The following is a 20,106-nucleotide window of genomic DNA, read 5'->3' as shown; positions in this document are numbered from 1 at the left end:
TTCCCCATTGCGTGAAGTATTTGCCTGGCTTACCTGCTGTGGGTTTTCAAGCCAACAACTCTACTATGCTGTGTGGGAAGGAGTCGACATGTTATAATTTGCAGTTTTTTTTGTCAGAGCATTTGTTGCTGATGGGGCTAGTCCCAACAGAAGATTTTACAAGCTTCATGGGAATGATGAAGATGACAATCTAATGCACTACACCGTCAATCCATTCGACAAAACCAGGAATATTTATTTTATCTGCGATGTACCTCATCTCATAAAAACACTCGCAACAACTGGGAGAACTCTGGATGGCACAGTAAAACCATAAATTTGCATGCAAGTTTCATAATTGCAATTCATAAATATATTTTTTCAAGTGTATAAATTTCTGTGATGCTTGAGATGATTATTATATTTTATTCTTCTGCTCATGATAGACAATGAAGAATTGCTAATTAAATAATGAGCCTTTGTGTTTTTAGTGTATCTTATCGTCGATTGGGACTCAATTCCCACATGTGCGTAGGTGACAACCCTCCCGCTTTAAGCTTTTATGTGCACTGTTTTATAATATTTATTGATGTTGCTTAGCAACATAAATGTAACCTTAAAATACATTGTATCTATCTTTTACAGTATCAGAAGCAAGCTATTACATGGCCGCAGTTAATAAGACTTGTTGAAAATGATGTTGGAATTGGCAGAGAAGCAGTACTTCGCAAACTTCCAAAAATTACTCATGAACACCTATACTTGACACCTTCGCTACGCATGCGTGTGAAACCAGCAGCACAGGTATAATGTTATTTAAATTAATTTCTCACTAGCATGTCAACTACCAGAACTGAGATGGCTGTCTAATACTTAAATTGCAGCATTTTTAAATAGCCTACCAGTATTACAATTACAGTATTACATTCAGGTTACAACATTCTGGCTAGAATGGTCCATGTTAACTGTTTCTACTTAGATAATTAAATGTTTAAATGTGATATTCAACTTTAATATTAATAATCAGTTGATTAGCTATTAAGGTGTTAGGAGTTTTGACTCAGCTATATGAAAATGTACCACTAATACAGATTATTGTAATTTTAATCACAGGTGTTGAGTGGAAGTGTGGCACATGCATTTGAACTTGTTGGACGACATGGTACCAAGTCCACGGAAAAATTTATAACACTAATGGATACTTTTTTTGATGCAATGAATGTGACAGAGTTGGGACAAGGTCAGAGTTCAAGAAAGCCAGCATTATATCCATACCGCAGTCCGGACGATTGGCGTTTTGAGGTATGTTTCAAATGACTAAATACCAACTTTTATTTTTATGTAATTGGGTTATACATAGGACACATGGTTATACTTGTTTTGTTTTGTTTTGAATAGCCTTTCAGAACATTTTAATTGCGTACATTCTTTTATTAAATACTTAATACTGTGGAAAAATTTATTTTATTTCTTCTGTTTTTGCTGAAGGCATAATGTCTTAATGCAATATAATGTAAACTAGATCCATATATGATGCATGAAAACTGTTTTCAGCAAAAAATAAATTCCAGTGAAAATAAAGTATTTTTACAATAGGTTTAAATATGATACTGTTGAGCCATGGTTTTGTTGTTTTAAAATTTAGGGGTAACAATTAACAATATTATTTTTCCATTTTTCATTGGTTGGAGAAAGAGTTTTTGGCATTTCTTGATCAATGGGAAGCAGAGTGCCTTGCCACCCCTAACTTGACATTAACTGAGAAAAGAAAGATGTGCCTAAGCATTCAAACATTAGAAGGATACAGAATAACTGGTATGTATTATGTGTCTTGTCTCTGAGTATTCCCCTATCCTAATGAATAAACATTGCCATGCAACTATGTATCATATCATTTCATCGGGTCTTACTAATTTGCCTTCTTATTTTTCAGTTAACTCCTTTCTCAAACTTGGTAAAGAGTTATTAAACATTGATGGTGTGAAGTACTTCTTGACAGAGAAACTTTTCTACCTCCATGAACGTTCAAGGTATAAGGTATAAGAAGAGAAATTTTCACTTTTTTCTTGATTTTTCAAAAATTGATAAAACGGTTACTTTAGACCTTGAAACATCGTCCCAGGTTTACGGAAGATCGGAATTGTGAAATAACGTTGCTCAAATTAGTGTTTTAAAACGCTAGCAGAAACAACTGCCGTTTCGTGGATATTTGCATAATGTTTATCTTTGAACGGGTTTAAATGATAACATCTAATCTGTATACTCTGATGTTGACGACTCTGATATAATGGGTGATAAGCTTCCAGTTACAAACAATGCGTGTTTGTCTAACGTCCATTGTCAGCATTATTGTCAGTCGAGACTACGTCGGAGAAACTTGGTCATACAGTACTCATTTCGCAAAACCTTCCGCTTTTACATCGACCGCTTATCGCTTAATTTCCGACCACGTGGTCTTGTCCGACCGGAAACCGACCGCATTTTAATCGCGTTCAATGAGTTCAGTCTATACCGTATACGTCCGTAAAAGTGTGTTCTCACAAAAAATGTTTTCGACTAAAAACGGCCACATGTCCTGAAAAAATCGAACAGAGCTTGATCGACGCCCTTCCTAAACTCAGTATGGAGAAACCAACGGAGATCAACATTCCAAACAAATTATTGGACACGGTCGACAGACATTCCAAACAATCCAAATTATCAACGAAAGACGAGATGTTTACATACTGTCATGACAAACGTATGTAAAATTAACAAATACACAAAAAGGTCTAATATTAAGTTTTATTTTAGGCTTAGAAATATTTTCTTTCACTCAGCCCATGCATGGAACTGCCATTTAGCTTCATGGTCTTTCAGCTTGTCTTCGCATCAGAGGAAAACAACAATAGTTATACATAACCCATTGCAAAAACTCAACAATCAGGAAAGAAAACCCAGACAACCATGTCGGACTGATACATTTTGTGTTTCACGTCAGAATATTGTTTAAAATAAAATATTCAGTACAAGCCAAATCGAGGTCAAATGTTCAGGTTGCGTGCATATAATTATAAATAGTTAAAACAAAAAGTATTTGAACTTTTGTCAGCAGTTCAACATCTAGAAACAATTATAAGACAATGTGAACCTCGGAAATTTTTCTGTTACTCCGAATTTTAAATGCGTCCGGTCGAATTCAACAAGCGGTTGCAAAAGCGAGAGGAAATTTTAATTGGAAAGCGGAAGCGGGCGGGAGGTTGTGTGAAATGAGTACTGTAACTTTGCCCAACTTTCTTTTAAATTGTTTTATTTTCCAAGTCAATATTATATTTTACTAATACATTTTTTTCTAACGCAATGGCGAGGAAAAGAAAGAAAGCGTTGACAGACTAGGCAAAGAAAAATCTGCCATTCAGTGTCGCACTCTGGCACAGATTTTTTTTTTCAAACATCGGCCATTTTGTTTCACCGTGAAAACCGTTTTAAATTATTAGATTTCTTATCAGAGACACTTAAAGGATTAGCTTTTTTGTAAACTGTCAGCGTGTACAGTGGGGCAGTAATGTTTGTCAGAGGATTATCCCTCGTTGTTCGTTTGCATAACAATGGAAACCCAAACGTTCCTGGAATGGGGACTCAAATGCCAGCAGTTTTCTTCATTTTTCACGCTCGAGCTTGAAATTATTCATTATCTGACACTCATTATGAGTTCTATGATATCCGTGGTTAATATGTTTGGCCATTTTTAGTGTATATATATAATAATGCAGCAAATCTACAATGTTTTATTAACCAAAACTGTTTTTCGTGTTTTTCTGAGTACGACTCATTGGGACCGCCGCCAAATCAAGTGCGTTCGGACTAGGACATTCAAACTCGCAGTTATCGTTCAAAAGATAATGATTGTGCGAAATATGTCTGTGTTTTTAAAAAAAAATGCTTTGTCACAGAATAATAGTCTGTTAAAGGTGCTAAGTATGAAATAATATGGATTCTCATTACGTTGAGACCAGCGATAATCCCTTTGTAGCTTGGCGCTGAGCATTGTTAAAGCAAGCAGGCACAGTTACCACAACACTAAGGACGGTTTCACCCAGATATCCCTCCGCTATCTCTTTCATTTTGCCAAGCACCATAGCGATGATTTCTTCTGCTGTCAATATTTTTGACACGTTGCCAATTGACACCTCGATTTGAGGTTTGTCGTTTTTTTTATCATCTGTAGCAGACGTGTGACAACACAATATAAACGCATGATATACAATTTGTTTCAGTATTTAGCATAATTAATAAATCCAGATCGCATGAGGTCATACAACCAACCAAAAAACATGTTGAACAGCCAATGAGTTGTGGTCCGTCACTTATAAACTATCTTGAAGTGATTTGTGTTGCGCAGTTAGTTGGCAATTCTATCACTTTGGTTTCAACAGAACATATTCCATAACTATAAACAACTATGTGGATAATACATGTACTGCAATAATGCCAAGCTGTTTTCATTGGACAAATTGAAATTACGCGTTCTACGCTAAGTTGTGTTGTGGCTTATTGTTATCGAAGAAACGAAATGAAACGGGATGACACACATAATACAAATACAAATGTACTCTGTAACCATTCACTAATTAAAATCTCGTTATTTTCATCAAATATTTCATGTAGTTATATACAGGACTGAAAGTTGAATATACTAGCCAAGTTAACCGATAATTGTAAATATTGTACAAGTAAGACCCTTGATTCGCTGATTACAGATTTCTGACTTAACTGTAATTAGCGAAACGAACCATTTACTAATTAAAATATTGTTATTTTATAAATTTTGTACGTATAAAACCCGTTTTCTCGTATTACAGTTTATTTGTTATTATGTTTGTCACCCCGTCCAATCAATCTCCTCACATCAAATACACTGTTTTCAGATTTTATTTTTTATTATGTGTGTCATCCCGTTTCGTTTCTTTTCGTTTCTTCGATTACAATAAGCTTTGTTTTCGATACGGAAGTCGTTTTGGTAATTGCTCGTACCTTGAACGGGAAAAATTGACATCGTGTTGAACTTCTACCCCAAGTACGTCCAATCAATCTCTTCACATCAAACATACTGTTTTGAGGATTGGACGTCAGTTCAGTGATTCTTGGCAGTGTCATGAATATGTTTTTGCGTATCTGTTGACCGACTTAATTAGTTGATTATTAGCTGAATTGCTGTGTTATGTCTGTCATCGTTTAGGCCTATTTGAAGTTTTGGACGGAACTTGGCTCAGTGATTTGGAACTAATTACCAGATAACCGTCGCGATTCTGACAGTTGGTATCCATAGTTATTAATGTAGTGAACGATTAATCAAAAGATATGACGTATTCAGTACTTAGTGTGATTGGCTATATGATTGAAGGTTACGCCCTAGAGTCTTTTTACTGTTTTGTAATTGGTTAGAGTTTTGAAAATGAATAAAGAGAGTTTGAGTTGGTCTTAGGGAGCACAGCACGATAGACGAGTCGAGAGTCCAGTCCAGGGGCGAGCCTTGAGGCAGTCCAGTCTTGGGCGAGTCTTGGTTCAGCCTTGGATAGTCTTGGGGACTTTTCCCCAGGGCGCTATGTCTGGTAGAGTGCTCGATTGACCGACTAAGACGAGAGCTGAAACGTATTTCGTTGTGTGTGTCTTATTTGACTGTAAAGTATAAGTGACTTTCCCGATCCCGTACCTCAAGGGGACGAGATATAGAGATGAGACAAGATTCCCCCCTGACACGTGTGGAGAACCCAGAGAGAGAAAGAAATTTACCCTTTGATACATGAGTGGAGATCCCGGGCAGGTGTTTAACACACATTGACATCCTGTGAAGAAAAGTGAAATGGCGAATATGTGTCTTTCTTGTAAACCGAACTAACTGGCTCGATGGCAGAGACGAAACCGCGCTCGACGACTAACACCGATGAACGACGCTGAAGAGATGAAGACTTCTGAACCCCTTACGAAGGATGAGTACCAGATAGGACAGTATAATTAAGAATTGAGCGACATTAAAGACAAGAAGAAGATGAAGAACGACCCGGACTAACGCGACGAAAGAAGAAGACGCTTTATAGACTTTGACTAGAACTTTAGCTATCTGTGTATTGCTTAGAGAACTGCTCGCTGGACACTGTAACTGACACTGTGTAACTCAGGACGTTGAACGCTTTTCCAGAACCCCAACACTATTGCTCAGTAATGTAATGTATTGCTGTTTTTTTCTATTGTTTTTACCGTTTTTTTGTGATGTCGAATTGTATGTTATGTAAGCGCCCAGATCTTTGTTTTAAACTGATATTTAGTGACGTGCGAGGTCCTTTATAACGATTTAAGCGCGCCTCAGTGAACAAGTATTTGCAACACAGTGTTATGAATTTTGTGAGTTTTATGGAGTTTTAATGAGTTTATGAGTACGGAATATGATGGGAGGAATGATGCCTCCACGTGTTTTTCAGAGTTTTGAGATTTGTCGAGTACAGAGATATCGACGTTTTAAGACCTGTTTTTGTTTATGTATTGTTTCCGGAATACATCTGACGCTTTTTGAGTGGAGAGCACCTTTGTAACGTTTGTTAATATCTTTTGGGGATGGGAGTTTGGTGCGCTTATATACGTATTATTTGATATCGCAAGCTTTTGTTTAGATTAACGACTTGTGAGTTCAGTTGAAGTTTATAAGCGTATATGACAGGAGTTTGATTAGTAGCTTTTTATTCATTGTTTATTAGTTACCGCTTTGCAATGCTTTAACCGAGAGACGCATCCCTGGTAATCATGTGATCCTGCTGTCGACTGCGATTGGCTGATCGCCTTGTTACACCGCCATGCCTTAGTTTTTTGACCTTTTGATATAGAGTTTGTAACCTTAGTAACGGAGAAAGTGAAGCAACGGGTTATCTCAGCGAACCGTTTTGAGAAAAGTGAGTCGATTGGTAGCCTTTCCCTTGTTTTTGATTTATAACCGTTGATATTTGAGACTTTATAACCATTGTATTTAGTCTTTATAATCATTGTACTTAATTAGTGTGTTTTACTCTTTTGATTTATTCCTTTTATTAGTATTGTATTTAATCCTATGACGATGAGTGGCTGACGGTATCTTTGATTTGTGAACGTGTTATGCCAGGAGGCACAATCTCAGTTTGGGTGATGGGATGTGTCATGAATTTGTTTTTGCGTATCTGTTGACCGACTTAATTAGTTGATTATTAGCTGAATTGCTGTGTTATGTCTGTCATCGTTTAGGCCTATTTAAAGTTTTGGACGGAACTTGGCTCAGTGATTTGGAACTAATTACCAGATAACCGTCGCGATTCTGACAGTTGGTAACCATAGTTATTAATGTAGTGAACGATTAATCAAAAGATATGACGTATTCAGTACTCAGTGTGATTGGCTTTATGATTGAAGGTTACGCCCTAGAGTCTTTTTACTGTTTTGTAATTGGTTAGAGTTTTGAAAATGAATAAAGAGAGTTTGAGTTGGTCTTGGGGAGCACAGCACGATAGACGAGTCGAGAGTCCAGTCCAGGGGCGAGCCTTGAGGCAGTCCAGTCTTGGGCGAGTCTTGGTTCAGCCTTGGATAGTCTTGGGGACTTTTCCCCAGGGCGCTGTGTCTGGTAGAGTGCTCGATTGACCGACTAAGACGAGAGCTGAAACGTATTTCGTTGTGTGTGTCTTATTTGACTGTAAAGTATAAGTGACTTTCCCGATCCCGTACCTCAAGGGGACGAGATATAGAGACAAGACGAGATTCCCCCTGACAAGTGTGGAGACCCCCATGGAGAAGATATTCCCCCTGATAGCAGCAACGCCGATTAGACGACCTCTATCTTCCGTAAATGCCACGTATGACGGAGTGACACGGTTACCCTGGTCGTTCGCTATGATTTCTACATGACCGTTCTTGTAAACACCAACACTAAACATGGGTAAAGATCATAATGCATGTTCAGGTCAGACAATACCAACGGTACCGCGTTGGTGATGTTAAAAAAATGTGTCGTGTGTTCAAGCCTATCCCATCGCGTGTCAGTGTTGGCAACAACAAAAACAATTTTAGTAAAAAACAAAAAAAAATATTTTCCGGATATGATGTGTGAGGTAATTTTAACTCGCGGGGAAATGAAATATGTACGATAAATGTTAAATCAATCGCACACATCATCCATCCATCTTGTACTCCATACAAAACTTGAAGTTGTAATATGGGCAAAACAGTCTGCTTTCTGTGCACGAAAACAGCCGTATCGAGCAAAAGGCTGTAGCCGGTTCCCGGATTGTGTTGCCGAATTCTCGAAACAGTCGGATCTACAAATGAAACAATCTTTGAAAATCAACCAAAAGCGTCTACCACCTTAAAACAATGTTTTATAGTAGGGATACGGCCCGTAAATGAAAAAAATCAACTAACACAGACATATAGTCTGTGAAGATCTATACATTTTCATAAAAAGAGTTTTCATTTACGCATTCTTGCTGTATCGGCACAGGATGCTGTCTGGAAGTACTAGCGGTACATAGGATTCTGGAGGAACGAGCGGTACATTTATTTACCAGGGTATTCCCCATGATTTGATTGCAGCGACCCTCGAGGCAGTTGCCGTTTTTCAAAGGATTAAGGTCTTAGTTTGTGATGATATATCAATACATTCATGACAAATATTCGAAACAACATACACCCAATTAATGGAGATAGAAATCAGTGTCTCACCATGAATACGTAGTACCAAAGTCAATGCCAATCACCGTTCCTATTTTCTGATCATCGCTCCCCATGGCGTCAGTGACAGCTGTTGCCACACAGAATATAACGAACAGTATTTTGGCCAAAAACTTCATTTTTAGATGCGTAAAGTAAATCTATCGCAGCGTACGGCATGAACAGTTTATCAACGGAGAGTCCGTCACCGTGTCTTTTACGGCGCAGTGCTGAATCAGCATTCTAGTTTATTGTGGGTCATATTGATTGGTTAGAGGCATCCAAACATCTACGTCTTATGGGTCGGTTAACATCACGTGGTTAGAATGAATGACCGAGCCCATGATTTAAAAACCACGCCCACTTTTGCAAATCTGTGCCATAACTCAATGTTAAATCAATTGTTCACTGAAATTCGAGTTGACATAACTCGAACTTTATTAAACAGTTAACCAAACATCGAGTTACTAATGTCCGTTATTTACTACATCGATCATGGAGCTAAAACAGTAGGGACAGTGACGTCTATTGTTTACAATTAAAATTAAAAAAAGAAAGAAGGAAGCCCAATAAAATCTTATTTCAATCAGATTGGTGTCGCATGGTACTGTAAAATACATGTTTTTATTGACGTGGTCGGATACACCATCGTCGGAGGAGAAAACACAATTTTGGAATAGTATAATATGTGTAGTGAACGATAAAGTTAGTATACACTATGAGGTAATTCTCTTGTTTAATTATTTACTAGTACATACTATTTTATTTTGGTTATTTGTTCGGCAGAATAAAATAGCAACAGATTGTGTTCTGTGGCTGGTCAGAGAAATGATGATGAAGATTATCTGAACCAGTGGATTTACAATAACTTTATTATTATCAGAGAAAAAAATATCAGATAACTCATACTAAATATTGCAATTCTAATCAAATCTGAACATTGTAATTCAAAGAAGTACAATCATCATGTATTTATGCAATACTAAATAATAAAAAAGTTCAAAATACAAAATACACACAAAAAACATCATTTGGCAATCGAAAATTGTCGCTTGTGTTAATTTATATTACCCAGAAATTCATAATGCATAAAATACACAAGTCAAGGGGTAAGAAACTAAGACATCTCATATATTACAATCAATGCGGCTGTAATTTTTGCAAAGAAACGACTATGACGTAGAATGAGTAAACTATGACGTAGCAATGAGAAAAATATGACGTACAATGAGATAACTATGACGTAGCAATGAGAAAACTATGACGTAAGAAATGGAAGACTTAGACGTTGGCATTTATTGTCTTGTTATGTTTAGACCTACATTCCTCGATAATTGACGTTTACGACAAGTAGACAAAACAATATTGAAATATGTGCCCAGCTATTTAGCAATAACTCTATAGTTCGTCTCTATCCCAGCATTCTTCCTCTTCTTCGGATGGAGGTTCGTATATTCCACTGGTAATTGAGCGCACAGTATTTTCTAATTCTTTTTGACGTGCCTTGATACTCTCCGTGTTTGCACCAGGATTATACTCGAGCCATTCAATTAGATTATCGCAGGACTGAGTAATAACATTTTTTTGCTCGCCTATCAGCTTGGCGCCAAATTTCTTCTCATCGTTGACTTTTTTCTTCAAAGAATAAGCGTATCCTTCGAGCTCATTACTTGCTTCACCTCTTTCTTTGCGTTTGATGTCTTCGTCCGCAAATTGTTTGGCTTCTCCGACCATTCTTTGGATATCTCCAGGTGAAAGTTTATTTTGGTCGTTGTCGAATGTAATTTGTTCTTCATATCCCGTGCCCCTGCCTTCCGCAGTCACCCTCACTATACCGTTAACGTCTACCTCGAACATTACCCTAATTTGTGGCGCACCAAGTGGTGCAGGTGGGATGCCATTCTAAACAAATGTACCCAATAAGTGATTATCTTTCGTCATCGGATGGTTGCCTTCAAATACTCTAATCGTAAATGATAGCAGGTTGTCTTCAGTCGGAGAAAAGATTCGTGACTTTTTCGTCGGGATTACAGTATTTTTGGGAATAAGTTTGGTCAGTTCACCGCTAACAGTTTCAATTCCAAGAGCCAATGAAGTGATATCCAAAACTACAATGTCCTCTGAAATCAAAAAAGAAAAACGATGACAATGAATATAAAATCAGTCGATTTTACAATAACTACAAACTCCACTACCACGTGATCGCCCCGTAAATCAAAACTATACAATGCAACTATCTATTCACGGTGACGTCACCCCACGTCATCAACTTCTCCTTTGTAATAACACAAACAATATTTTAAAGTTCGCTGTTCTAAAAAGAAAATCTGCAAATAATAATAATAATATAAAAACTTCTACTATTATAAACTTACTTGTCCACTTGTCCCCACCGAGTATGTCACCTTGTACCGCAGCCCCATAGGCAACAGCTTCGTCAGGATTTATACCACGAGATGGCGCTTTTCCGTCGAAATATTCTCTCACCAACTGTTGTATTTTGGGGATACGAGTGGATCCACCAATGAGAACGATTTCATTGATATCTTGTTTCTGTAAGCCCGAGTCGTCAATGACTGATTGAACAGGTTTCAATGTAGATCTGAACAAATCCTGAATAAGATGCAAGGTCAGATTAAGATTATTATTTTGTTGGAATGAACATGTTCATACCTCTTGAGGTGAGGTCGGTGACATTACGGACATGTATATGGTGTATATTTACGCATTAACTCTTGAAACAGACGATGTTTAAATGTCCAACGCAGTTTTTAAACTAGTTGTTGGTTGACGGCAGTGGGTGAGATGAATAATCCGCTATTTCCAGTTGCAACGGTCAATCAATACATTGGTTAAGAACGTCCAGTGAAATGTTGTCAATTCAAAATTCGATTTATTGCGAGATAGCTAATGCGATCAGCGGTACATTACATTAGTCTGATTTTAATATACCCCCTCCCCAAAACAAAAACAAAAACATGAAATAGTGCGTGTTTAAACGCTTACTAAATTCAGCTCTTCAAACTTTGCTCTTGTCAGGGTTTCTGAAAAATAATTGCCTTTATAAAATGGCTCAATATATAGTCGGGTTTGATGATTAGAGCTCAACGCACGCTTGGCCATTTCAACTTCACGACGGAGTTTCTGCATAGCTCGAGTGTCTTTTTTAACGTCATTTCCTGTTTTTTTTCTTGTACAGTTTAAGAAAGTGTTCCATCGCACGATGATCAAAATCTTCACCACCTGTATTATAACGAAATAAATATTTTATTCCAGGTTCCAACATTCTTAAGTAAATTAAAACACAAACATACACTCAATACTCACCTAGGTGGGTGTCGCAGTTGGTTGCCAAGACCTTTAACACACCATTATCAATTGTCAAAAGTGATACATCGAAAGTCCCACCTCCCAAATCAAACACCATAATATTGTTCTCATCTTCCATTTTATACATTCCATATGCAATGCCAGCCGCAGTCCTGAGATTAAATAAAGAAATAGTGTTAGTATTTTAGTGTTACATTACTGGAATCTGCCTCTCTTCCTTTCAAGTGTTGGTGTGCGTACATATTACTCACGGACCGTTGATGATTCTCATTACATAGAGACCAGCGATAGTTCCAGCATCCCTTTTCGCTAGGCGCTGAGCATTGTTAAAGTCAACAGGTACAGTTACCACAGCACTATGAACGGTTTCACCCAGGTATCCCTCCGCCATCTCTTTCATTTTGCCAAGCAGCATAGCGCTGATTTCTTCTACTGTCAAGATTTTGACTCGTTGCCAATTGATACCTCGATTTGAGGTTTGTCGTGTTTGTTTAATACCTAAACGTGAAGACAACACAATAGAAACACATGACATACGAGTTGTTCAAGCATTTAGCATACTTGATAAATCCAGATCGCATGAGGTCATACAACCAACCAAAACAAACGTTGAACAGCCAATGAGCTGTGGTGCGTCACTTATAAACTAGCTTGAAGTGATTTGTGTTGCGCAGTTAGTTGGCAATTTTATCACTTTTGTTTCAACAGAAAAGTTTCGTTAACTATAAACAACTATGGAGATAATTATGCAATAATGCCTAGCTGTTTTCATTGAACAAATTGAAATAACGTGTTCTACGCTAAGTTGTTTTGGGCTTATTGTAATCGAAGAAACGAAACGAAAATCTTTGTTTTGGATACGGAAGTTGTTTTAGTATATACTAGGACTCGTACTTTGAATGTGAAAAATTTGACATCGTGCTGAACTGACGGGTCATGCCAAGTATGTCCAATCAATCTCTTCACATCAAACACATCGTTTTCAGGGTTTATATTTTATTATGTGTGTCACCCCGTTTCGTTTCTTCGATGGCAATAAGCTTTGTTTTGGATACGGAAGTTGTGTTGGCATATACTCGTACCTTGAACGGGAAATATTTGATATCGCGCTGAACTGACGGGTCATCCCAAGTACGTCCAATCAATCTCTTCATGTCAAAAACAGTGTTTTCAGGGTTAGACGTCAGTTGATTATTGGCAGCATCGCCGATCAGACGACCTCTATCTGCCGTAAATGCCACATATGACGGAGTGATAAGGTTACCCTGGTCGTTCGCTATGATTTCTACATGACCGTTATTGTAAACACCAACACTAAACATGGGTAAAGATCATAATGTATGTTCAGGTCACTGACAATACCGACGGTACCGCGTCAGGTGGTGTTAAGAATATGTGTCGTATGTCCAAGCCAACTTGAATGCCAAATGGCAAAATGTCACCTTCACAAACCTATCCTATTGTGGGTCAGTGTTTGCCAAAAAAAAATTTAGTAAAAAACAAACAAAATATTTTCTGGATATGATCTGTGAGATAATTTTAGAATTTTAGCACGCGGAAAAAAAATATCTACGATAAATGTTAAATCAATCGCACACATCCACCCATCAATCTTGTACTCATTACAAAACTTGAAGTTGTAGTATGGCCAAAACAGTCTGCTTTTTGTGTACGGAAACAGCCGCATCGAGCAGAAATTAAAGCTGTTTAGCCAAGTCCCGGACTATGTCGCCGAATTCTCGAAACAGTCGGATCAACAAATGTCAGCAGTCCTTGAAAATCACCCAAAAGCGTCTTCCAACTTTAAAAAACAATGTTTTATAGTAGGGATACGGCCCGATACCTACAATGAAAAAAATCAACTAACACAGACATATAGTCTGTGAAGATCTATACATTTTCCGTACTTTTTGTTATAAAAGGAGTTTTCATTTAAACATGCTTGCTGTATCGGCACAGGATTCTGTCTGGAAGTACTAGCGGTACATAGAATTCTGGAGGAACGAGCGGTACATTTATTTACCAGGGTATTCCCCATTATTTGATTGCAGCGACTCTCGAGGCAGTTGACGTTTTTCAAAGAATTAAGGTCTTAGTTCGTGATGATATATCAATACATTCATGACTAATATTCGAAGCAACATACACCCAATTAATGGAGATAGAAATCAGTGTGTCACCATGAATACGTAGTACCAAAGTCAATGCCAGTCACCGTTTCTATTTTCTGATCATCACTCTCCAAAGCGTCAGTGACAACTGTTGCCACACAGAATATAACGAACAGTATTTTGGCCAAAAACTTCATTTTTAGATGCGTAAAGTAAATCTATCGCAGCGTACGGCATGAACAGTTTATCAACGGAGAGTCCGTCACTGTATTTTGGCCAGCACGTCAGCACGACGAAGCACGCTGTATTTAGTTGCTATGTTACTTCCACTATAGCTATGTGGATACGATTTGCATAAATAATGTGCCTGCTACCTAGTAGCCGAACAGATGTTCGTAGTTGTCATAAGCACACGCACCGATATCCAGAAACACAGTATTTGAAATGTAACAGACTTTCAGTACTAGCTTCGAAAATGTTTTCCGACAAATGTCATTGCCATTACTATACAGATGTGTATATTATGCTTGGATCTGTAATTAACAGTATCTCTATTTACGCGGATTTTATTCAAAATTTTAATTATATTTAAACTCAGCACTGAGCTCGACATCCAACACAGTTTAGATTCGCCTCAATCTGGGCAAATCCTATTTTATGCCAAGTCGCGCCAAGTATGTGTTTCTCTACCTTATTAAAAATCCAAAATAAGGATGCATGAAGTTTCATTTCGAACGTTATGTTCTCAAAATACGTCATTTAAGGTAGAAGCCTACTCATAATTTTTGAGAAAGTTGGCCATAAATCGCATGTCAATATTCACTGGTTTATTAAAATCACAAAGCTATTGTCCCATGACACCATAAAATAACACTCGTTTGTGTGTTACAAGTGACGTATTTTGAGAAACGTGACCTACAACCTGTGTCACCAGACTACAATTTGAGATATGGCGTTATATCTGTGCCATAGGAAACGATGGTAAAAGCACTATAATACTACCAAAATGACTACTATCCACTAAAATACAACCATCATTTTCTCGTAAATTAAACTGGTGACCCCATTTTTTAGGTCAATATTCTTCTACTCCCCCTAAATTATCCCGAAAAAAGATAAGAAAGACAATTATAAGACAATGTGAACCTCGGAAATTTTTCTGTTAGTCCGAATTTTAAATGCGTCCAGTCGAATTCAACAAACGGTCGCAAAAGCGAGAAAAAATGGTGATTGGAAAGCGGAAGCAGGCGGGAGGTTGTGCGAAATGAGTACTGTAACTTTGCGCAACTTTCTTTTAAATCGTTTTATTTTCCAAGTCAATATTATATTTTACTAATACCATATTTTCTAACGCAATGGCGATGAAAAAAAAGAAAGCGTTGACAGACGAGGCAAAGAAAAATCTGCCATTCAGTGTCGCATTCTGACAAAGCATTTTTTTCAAACATCGGCCATTTTGTTTCACCGTGAAAAGCCGTTTGATCAGATCTCTTATCAAAGACACTTGAAATATTAGCTTGTTTGTAAACTGTCAGCGCGTACTGTGGGACAGTAATGTTTGTCAGAGGATTATCCTTCGTTGTCGTTTGCATAACAATGGAAACCCGAACGTTCCTGGAGTGGGGACTCAAACTTGAATGCCAGCAGTTTTCTTCATTTTTCACGCTAGAGCTTGAAATTATTCATTATCTGACACTCTTTATGAGTTCTATGATATCAGTGGTTAATATGTTTTGCGGCACGGATCTAGAAGCCGTACCTACACACGAATTGGTGACGTCACAAAATACATGACCTTCAATCGGGATCGTTTCCTCGGTATATACGAATTGGTATATACAAATTACAATAAAGATACTTAAGACATTGCACATAAGGTAAAACAAATCAAGTGACAATATAATGATAATAACGGTAATAAATCCTAGCTTAACAGTTGAACAGAACGATCATATAGTCAGTCGGGTGACGCCGAACGGAGGGTCACGCACTTGTTGCAAAATGGCCGTGTGGTTGAAACTGGGTCATGGCGTGACGGGCGAGGAAGACATAATTAAACACTCTCAAAATCACAATAAAACGAGGAAGTGGTTGCATATTACGGCGTAGCCAACATGGGAAATAAAAAAACGCTCAATACAAACGACATGGGTTCGAATCACACTAGATACACACTCACCAGAACCGAAGCAATCAGAAACGAGCAATCGTTTTGGCTTTTCCGTTCAACTCATCGGAACACTGGAGTAGTTAGAAAAATGAACACCACTTAACGACCAACTTCGTGGCGTGGTACACAAGCGTGCCATCAAAATAAAACAAAATTAGCTTGAAAAGACAGTGGGTTCGAGTCCCGCTCAGAGCTACCGTAAAAGCGTAAATCAAATAAACTGTGTGACGAAATTAAGGTAGTTATTATATGACAACGTGAGAAGGGTACATAGAGGGAGGGATAATGTAATAGGTTGTACACATCAAGATGATATTTCTAATGAAAAATACGAGTACGAGTTTTGACTTGTGCGTGATTAATTACTGCACTAATTACACCGACGACTCATTCGATACTTTCCGATCACCAAAGAAATCTAATTAAAGCTTACCAGCGTCTGAGATTGTGTTTCTTTGTCTGTGCAATAGTCAAAGTCGTCATCTTAACATAATCATTAATATCTACCTTTTAGTTGTTATCTTTGTCTTAAATCATCGTTGGTGGCGCTTGGCATGAATGCTATGGAATTAACACGAGTATGAAAACAACAAGTGTGTTTATTTTGTTTCAGTGCCAAGCTTAGTCTGAAAGACAGTGTTATTGGGCAGTTTGATGTAAGTATGTTACAAAATAAATATACATACTCTTATAGTACGTACAATAAATTCACGTATTCAGATCGTCTGTCATACTGGGCCATTTAAAAGTCAAGTTGTGATATTAGACAATTTGACACATATTACGCAAAGTTAGTTACTAGTAGTTAATTTAGTTAGCGCCTTTGAATTTCGTGAAAGTATAGATCGCATACTATAAAATGTCACAGCTATCACCACGTGTTCAATGTGGGCCCCATAAGACGCGTATACAATGCATTTTTTGATTACAGGAAATTCGAACGCGTGACGTGTATGGACTCGCATGGCAGATAAAGATAGAGATACTGGGTTCGACCCAAAGGAATACACATTAGTTCCGTGCAATCAGTCCAGCTTAATTGCTCGTCAGTCGGACACCAAAGTGCCAGGCTTCCAACCTCCAACCTCCAGTCTCCAATCCCCAACTCTCCGATTACGAATGCTTTCACTTCTGTTAAATATCCATGCATATATTACTAGTATATGTTATCTACCAATAGCTGCAAGACATTGACGTAATACGTAGTTTCTAGTTTTCGACTTTCAAGGGTGAATAACTTTCAAATACTTACTGCAGTAAATTTATGAACACATCTGTAACCATCCAGTAGGACATACGCCCATAATATAATTCAGTATCAAATCTCTCAGGAAATCGCAATGTATGCGATTCTATATCAATACGGTGACAACTGTTGCGTTTTACGTCCCATCATATCAGATAGTCCGAGTAAACACTATTAATCATTGTCCGTGTTTCAGGTCGACAGGTTGCAGGGTCCTCTACAGTTATTGATCACATTTGGCGCAATACCTTATCTGAACAGTGAGTAATTTAATTATTGATGGCATGTCATGTAATGTTATGACTTATGTGGTCAATGCGTGACAAGACTCGCCCCAATCATGGAAGGTCCGTTGGTACCTCCCATGCTCCAATAAGCTACACGTGACGTCGATGCTGAATTTGCTCCGCGCGACGTTACTATACGCAAATGAAACCAGTTATATATATTGCTGCATGTATCGCAATTAAAGGACAAGCACAATTGCCTAATAATGAAAATGGTCCCAAATACACGGTACCAGAAGTGTTTGGCAAAATATTGCACCCAACGTGCATTACTCGGATTATTTTAAATGAAACCCGTTTACTTCCCATTACAGCTAAAGGGGCTGAAGGGTTTCCAATTCCAGACCTTGACGGAGTGGACTTCATAGATCCAGAGATTACAGTAGAAAAGGTACTTCTTACCATATAGAACTGATATTAATTTATACATACAATATATGCTGGAATTCACAATTACATGTGTATCTACACACAAGTAACGATCTTCGCAAGCCATTCTTATATTATTAAAACTTTGTCGATTATTTTTGTATTTTTCTTATAGGACGTCATCAAGATTGGTACAAATCTAAACTACAATCTAACGTCACCGTAACCATGGTTACTATTCTGTAGACTGGTTCAACCTTCGTCACTATTACAGTTATTTTCTTTAAAGTCAGCACGACGTAGCATGCTATATTTAGTTGCTATGTTACTTCCACTCTAGCTACGTGGATTTGCGTAAATATTACCAAATAGTCAAACAGATGTTCGTAGTTGTCTTTAGCACACACACCGATGTCCAGAAACACAGTCTTTGAAATGAAACAGACTTGTTGTACTAGCTTCGAAAGTGTATTCCGACAAATGTCATTGTCTTTACTATTCAGATGTGTATATTATGCTTGGATCTGTAATTAACATCATCTCTATATGTAGCCGCCAATTTAAAGGACTATGACAGTTGTCTGGTTTTGCGTTATACGTTTCTTGAATTGTATTTTTTTACTATACCTAAGTGTTCCAAATATAGCGTAGTTAGTGTGAAATCACATTTAGTTAAGGGGTGCTCCTATTGGCAGCTGTTCTAGAACTCGACAGTTTGTTTACAAGACTGGACGGCTACATAGTAGTTTTATGGTTTCTCTTCGATTTAGACGGTTTATCACTTTGCTTATACAGCAAACGTGGAGATTTGAATCTTGTATTTACCTAGCTGTAAGTGAACTGTTGGAAGGAATCGTTACGCAATAAACGTATAAAGTTGCACTGTTATCGCGGTCTGCTAGTTTGTTATTGTCGGCACTTCGTCGTCTGCACGCGATCTGACGAGAACTTGTATGTACAAATAGGACGATTTATTCCGGCAGGTTACATTTTTAGTGTCGATTGGGAACTTATAAAACTCATGTGGAATTACTATAGGAAGCTAGTGTTTTCGTTTATCCTAGTACGATTTGCGACTACATTAAGATATAACTACTATGTACAGATATTCTGAACAATAACCGGACAAGACGAGTACAGATATTCTGAACGATAACGGGACAACGAAATATATTCATTGTTTATTTTTTATGAACTCATTGTTGTATGTATAAGTGAAGTGAATACTGGTATACGGCACCTTCACGCGTCAATAATTTGCATCCAGTGAACCTTCCCTACGTCCGTAGTTGAAAAGTAGGGTTAGGGCTTTCTACACCGATAATCGCTGAAGAAAGTATAGTTGCAAGCAGCGGGCAGTGGAGCTTTTGTACTAACCAGGATATGCTGTAGTATATTTTAACAATCTTGTGAGTTCAACTAAGAATCGGATTATGATAACTTTGAATTCTTATTCCGTATTCCATTGTAAAAAAAAAAGTTAAACCAACAAAATGAGTTTAGACGGGGCCTCACTCAATCAACCTTATGAAAAACGTATATCAATCAAGACAGAACGGTACACATAAGAAGAGAAAAGGCGACTAAGGGCTTCTGGTCAGCTTTCTGTGGTAAGATAACCGAAAAGATAAATCAAATTAAAGTTTTAATCAAGAAAAGAACTAATGCACTTGAAGTGAGAAAGAGATTACAGGAATGGGAATTGGCTTATGAAAATCTCAGGCAAGCTGGCGACAAGTACCAAGATATATTGGAACGTCACAAGGACTGAGTGGATGTTACCACGATTGGATGAATTTGACCGCTTCAGACAACACATTGGCACATGGCTGCAAGAAAATGAGGCTCATGGAATTTTCGCAGATGAGGTAGATGTTAAACCCTCTGATAGTGTTTCACAGGTGAGCAGCA

General features: G+C 37.7%; 1 protein-coding gene and 1 pseudogene across 1 annotated transcript; one reads left to right on the top strand and one right to left on the bottom strand.

Annotated features, from left to right (window-relative positions):
- The first annotated feature begins 1,936 nt into the window (after positions 1 to 1,936).
- Positions 1,937 to 18,857, top strand: LOC146741814 (lipopolysaccharide-binding protein-like). Its single transcript, XM_085500108.1, has 5 exons — positions 1,937 to 2,016; positions 16,907 to 16,949; positions 17,736 to 17,799; positions 18,141 to 18,217; positions 18,371 to 18,857. Exons 1-5 carry the CDS (start codon positions 1,997 to 1,999, stop codon positions 18,419 to 18,421), a joined length of 255 nt encoding a protein of 84 aa, XP_085356234.1. The 5' UTR covers positions 1,937 to 1,996; the 3' UTR covers positions 18,422 to 18,857.
- Positions 10,081 to 14,320, bottom strand: LOC102806151 (endoplasmic reticulum chaperone BiP-like; annotated as a pseudogene).
- Positions 18,858 to 20,106: the final 1,249 nt, after the last annotated feature.

This window comes from Saccoglossus kowalevskii, chromosome 6, assembly GCF_978046115.1.
Source record: "Saccoglossus kowalevskii chromosome 6, keSacKowa6.1, whole genome shotgun sequence".
Taxonomy (NCBI): domain Eukaryota; kingdom Metazoa; phylum Hemichordata; class Enteropneusta; family Harrimaniidae; genus Saccoglossus; species Saccoglossus kowalevskii.
The sequence above is the reverse complement of the archived record's forward strand: the minus strand, read 5'-3'. Positions and strand labels throughout refer to the sequence as shown.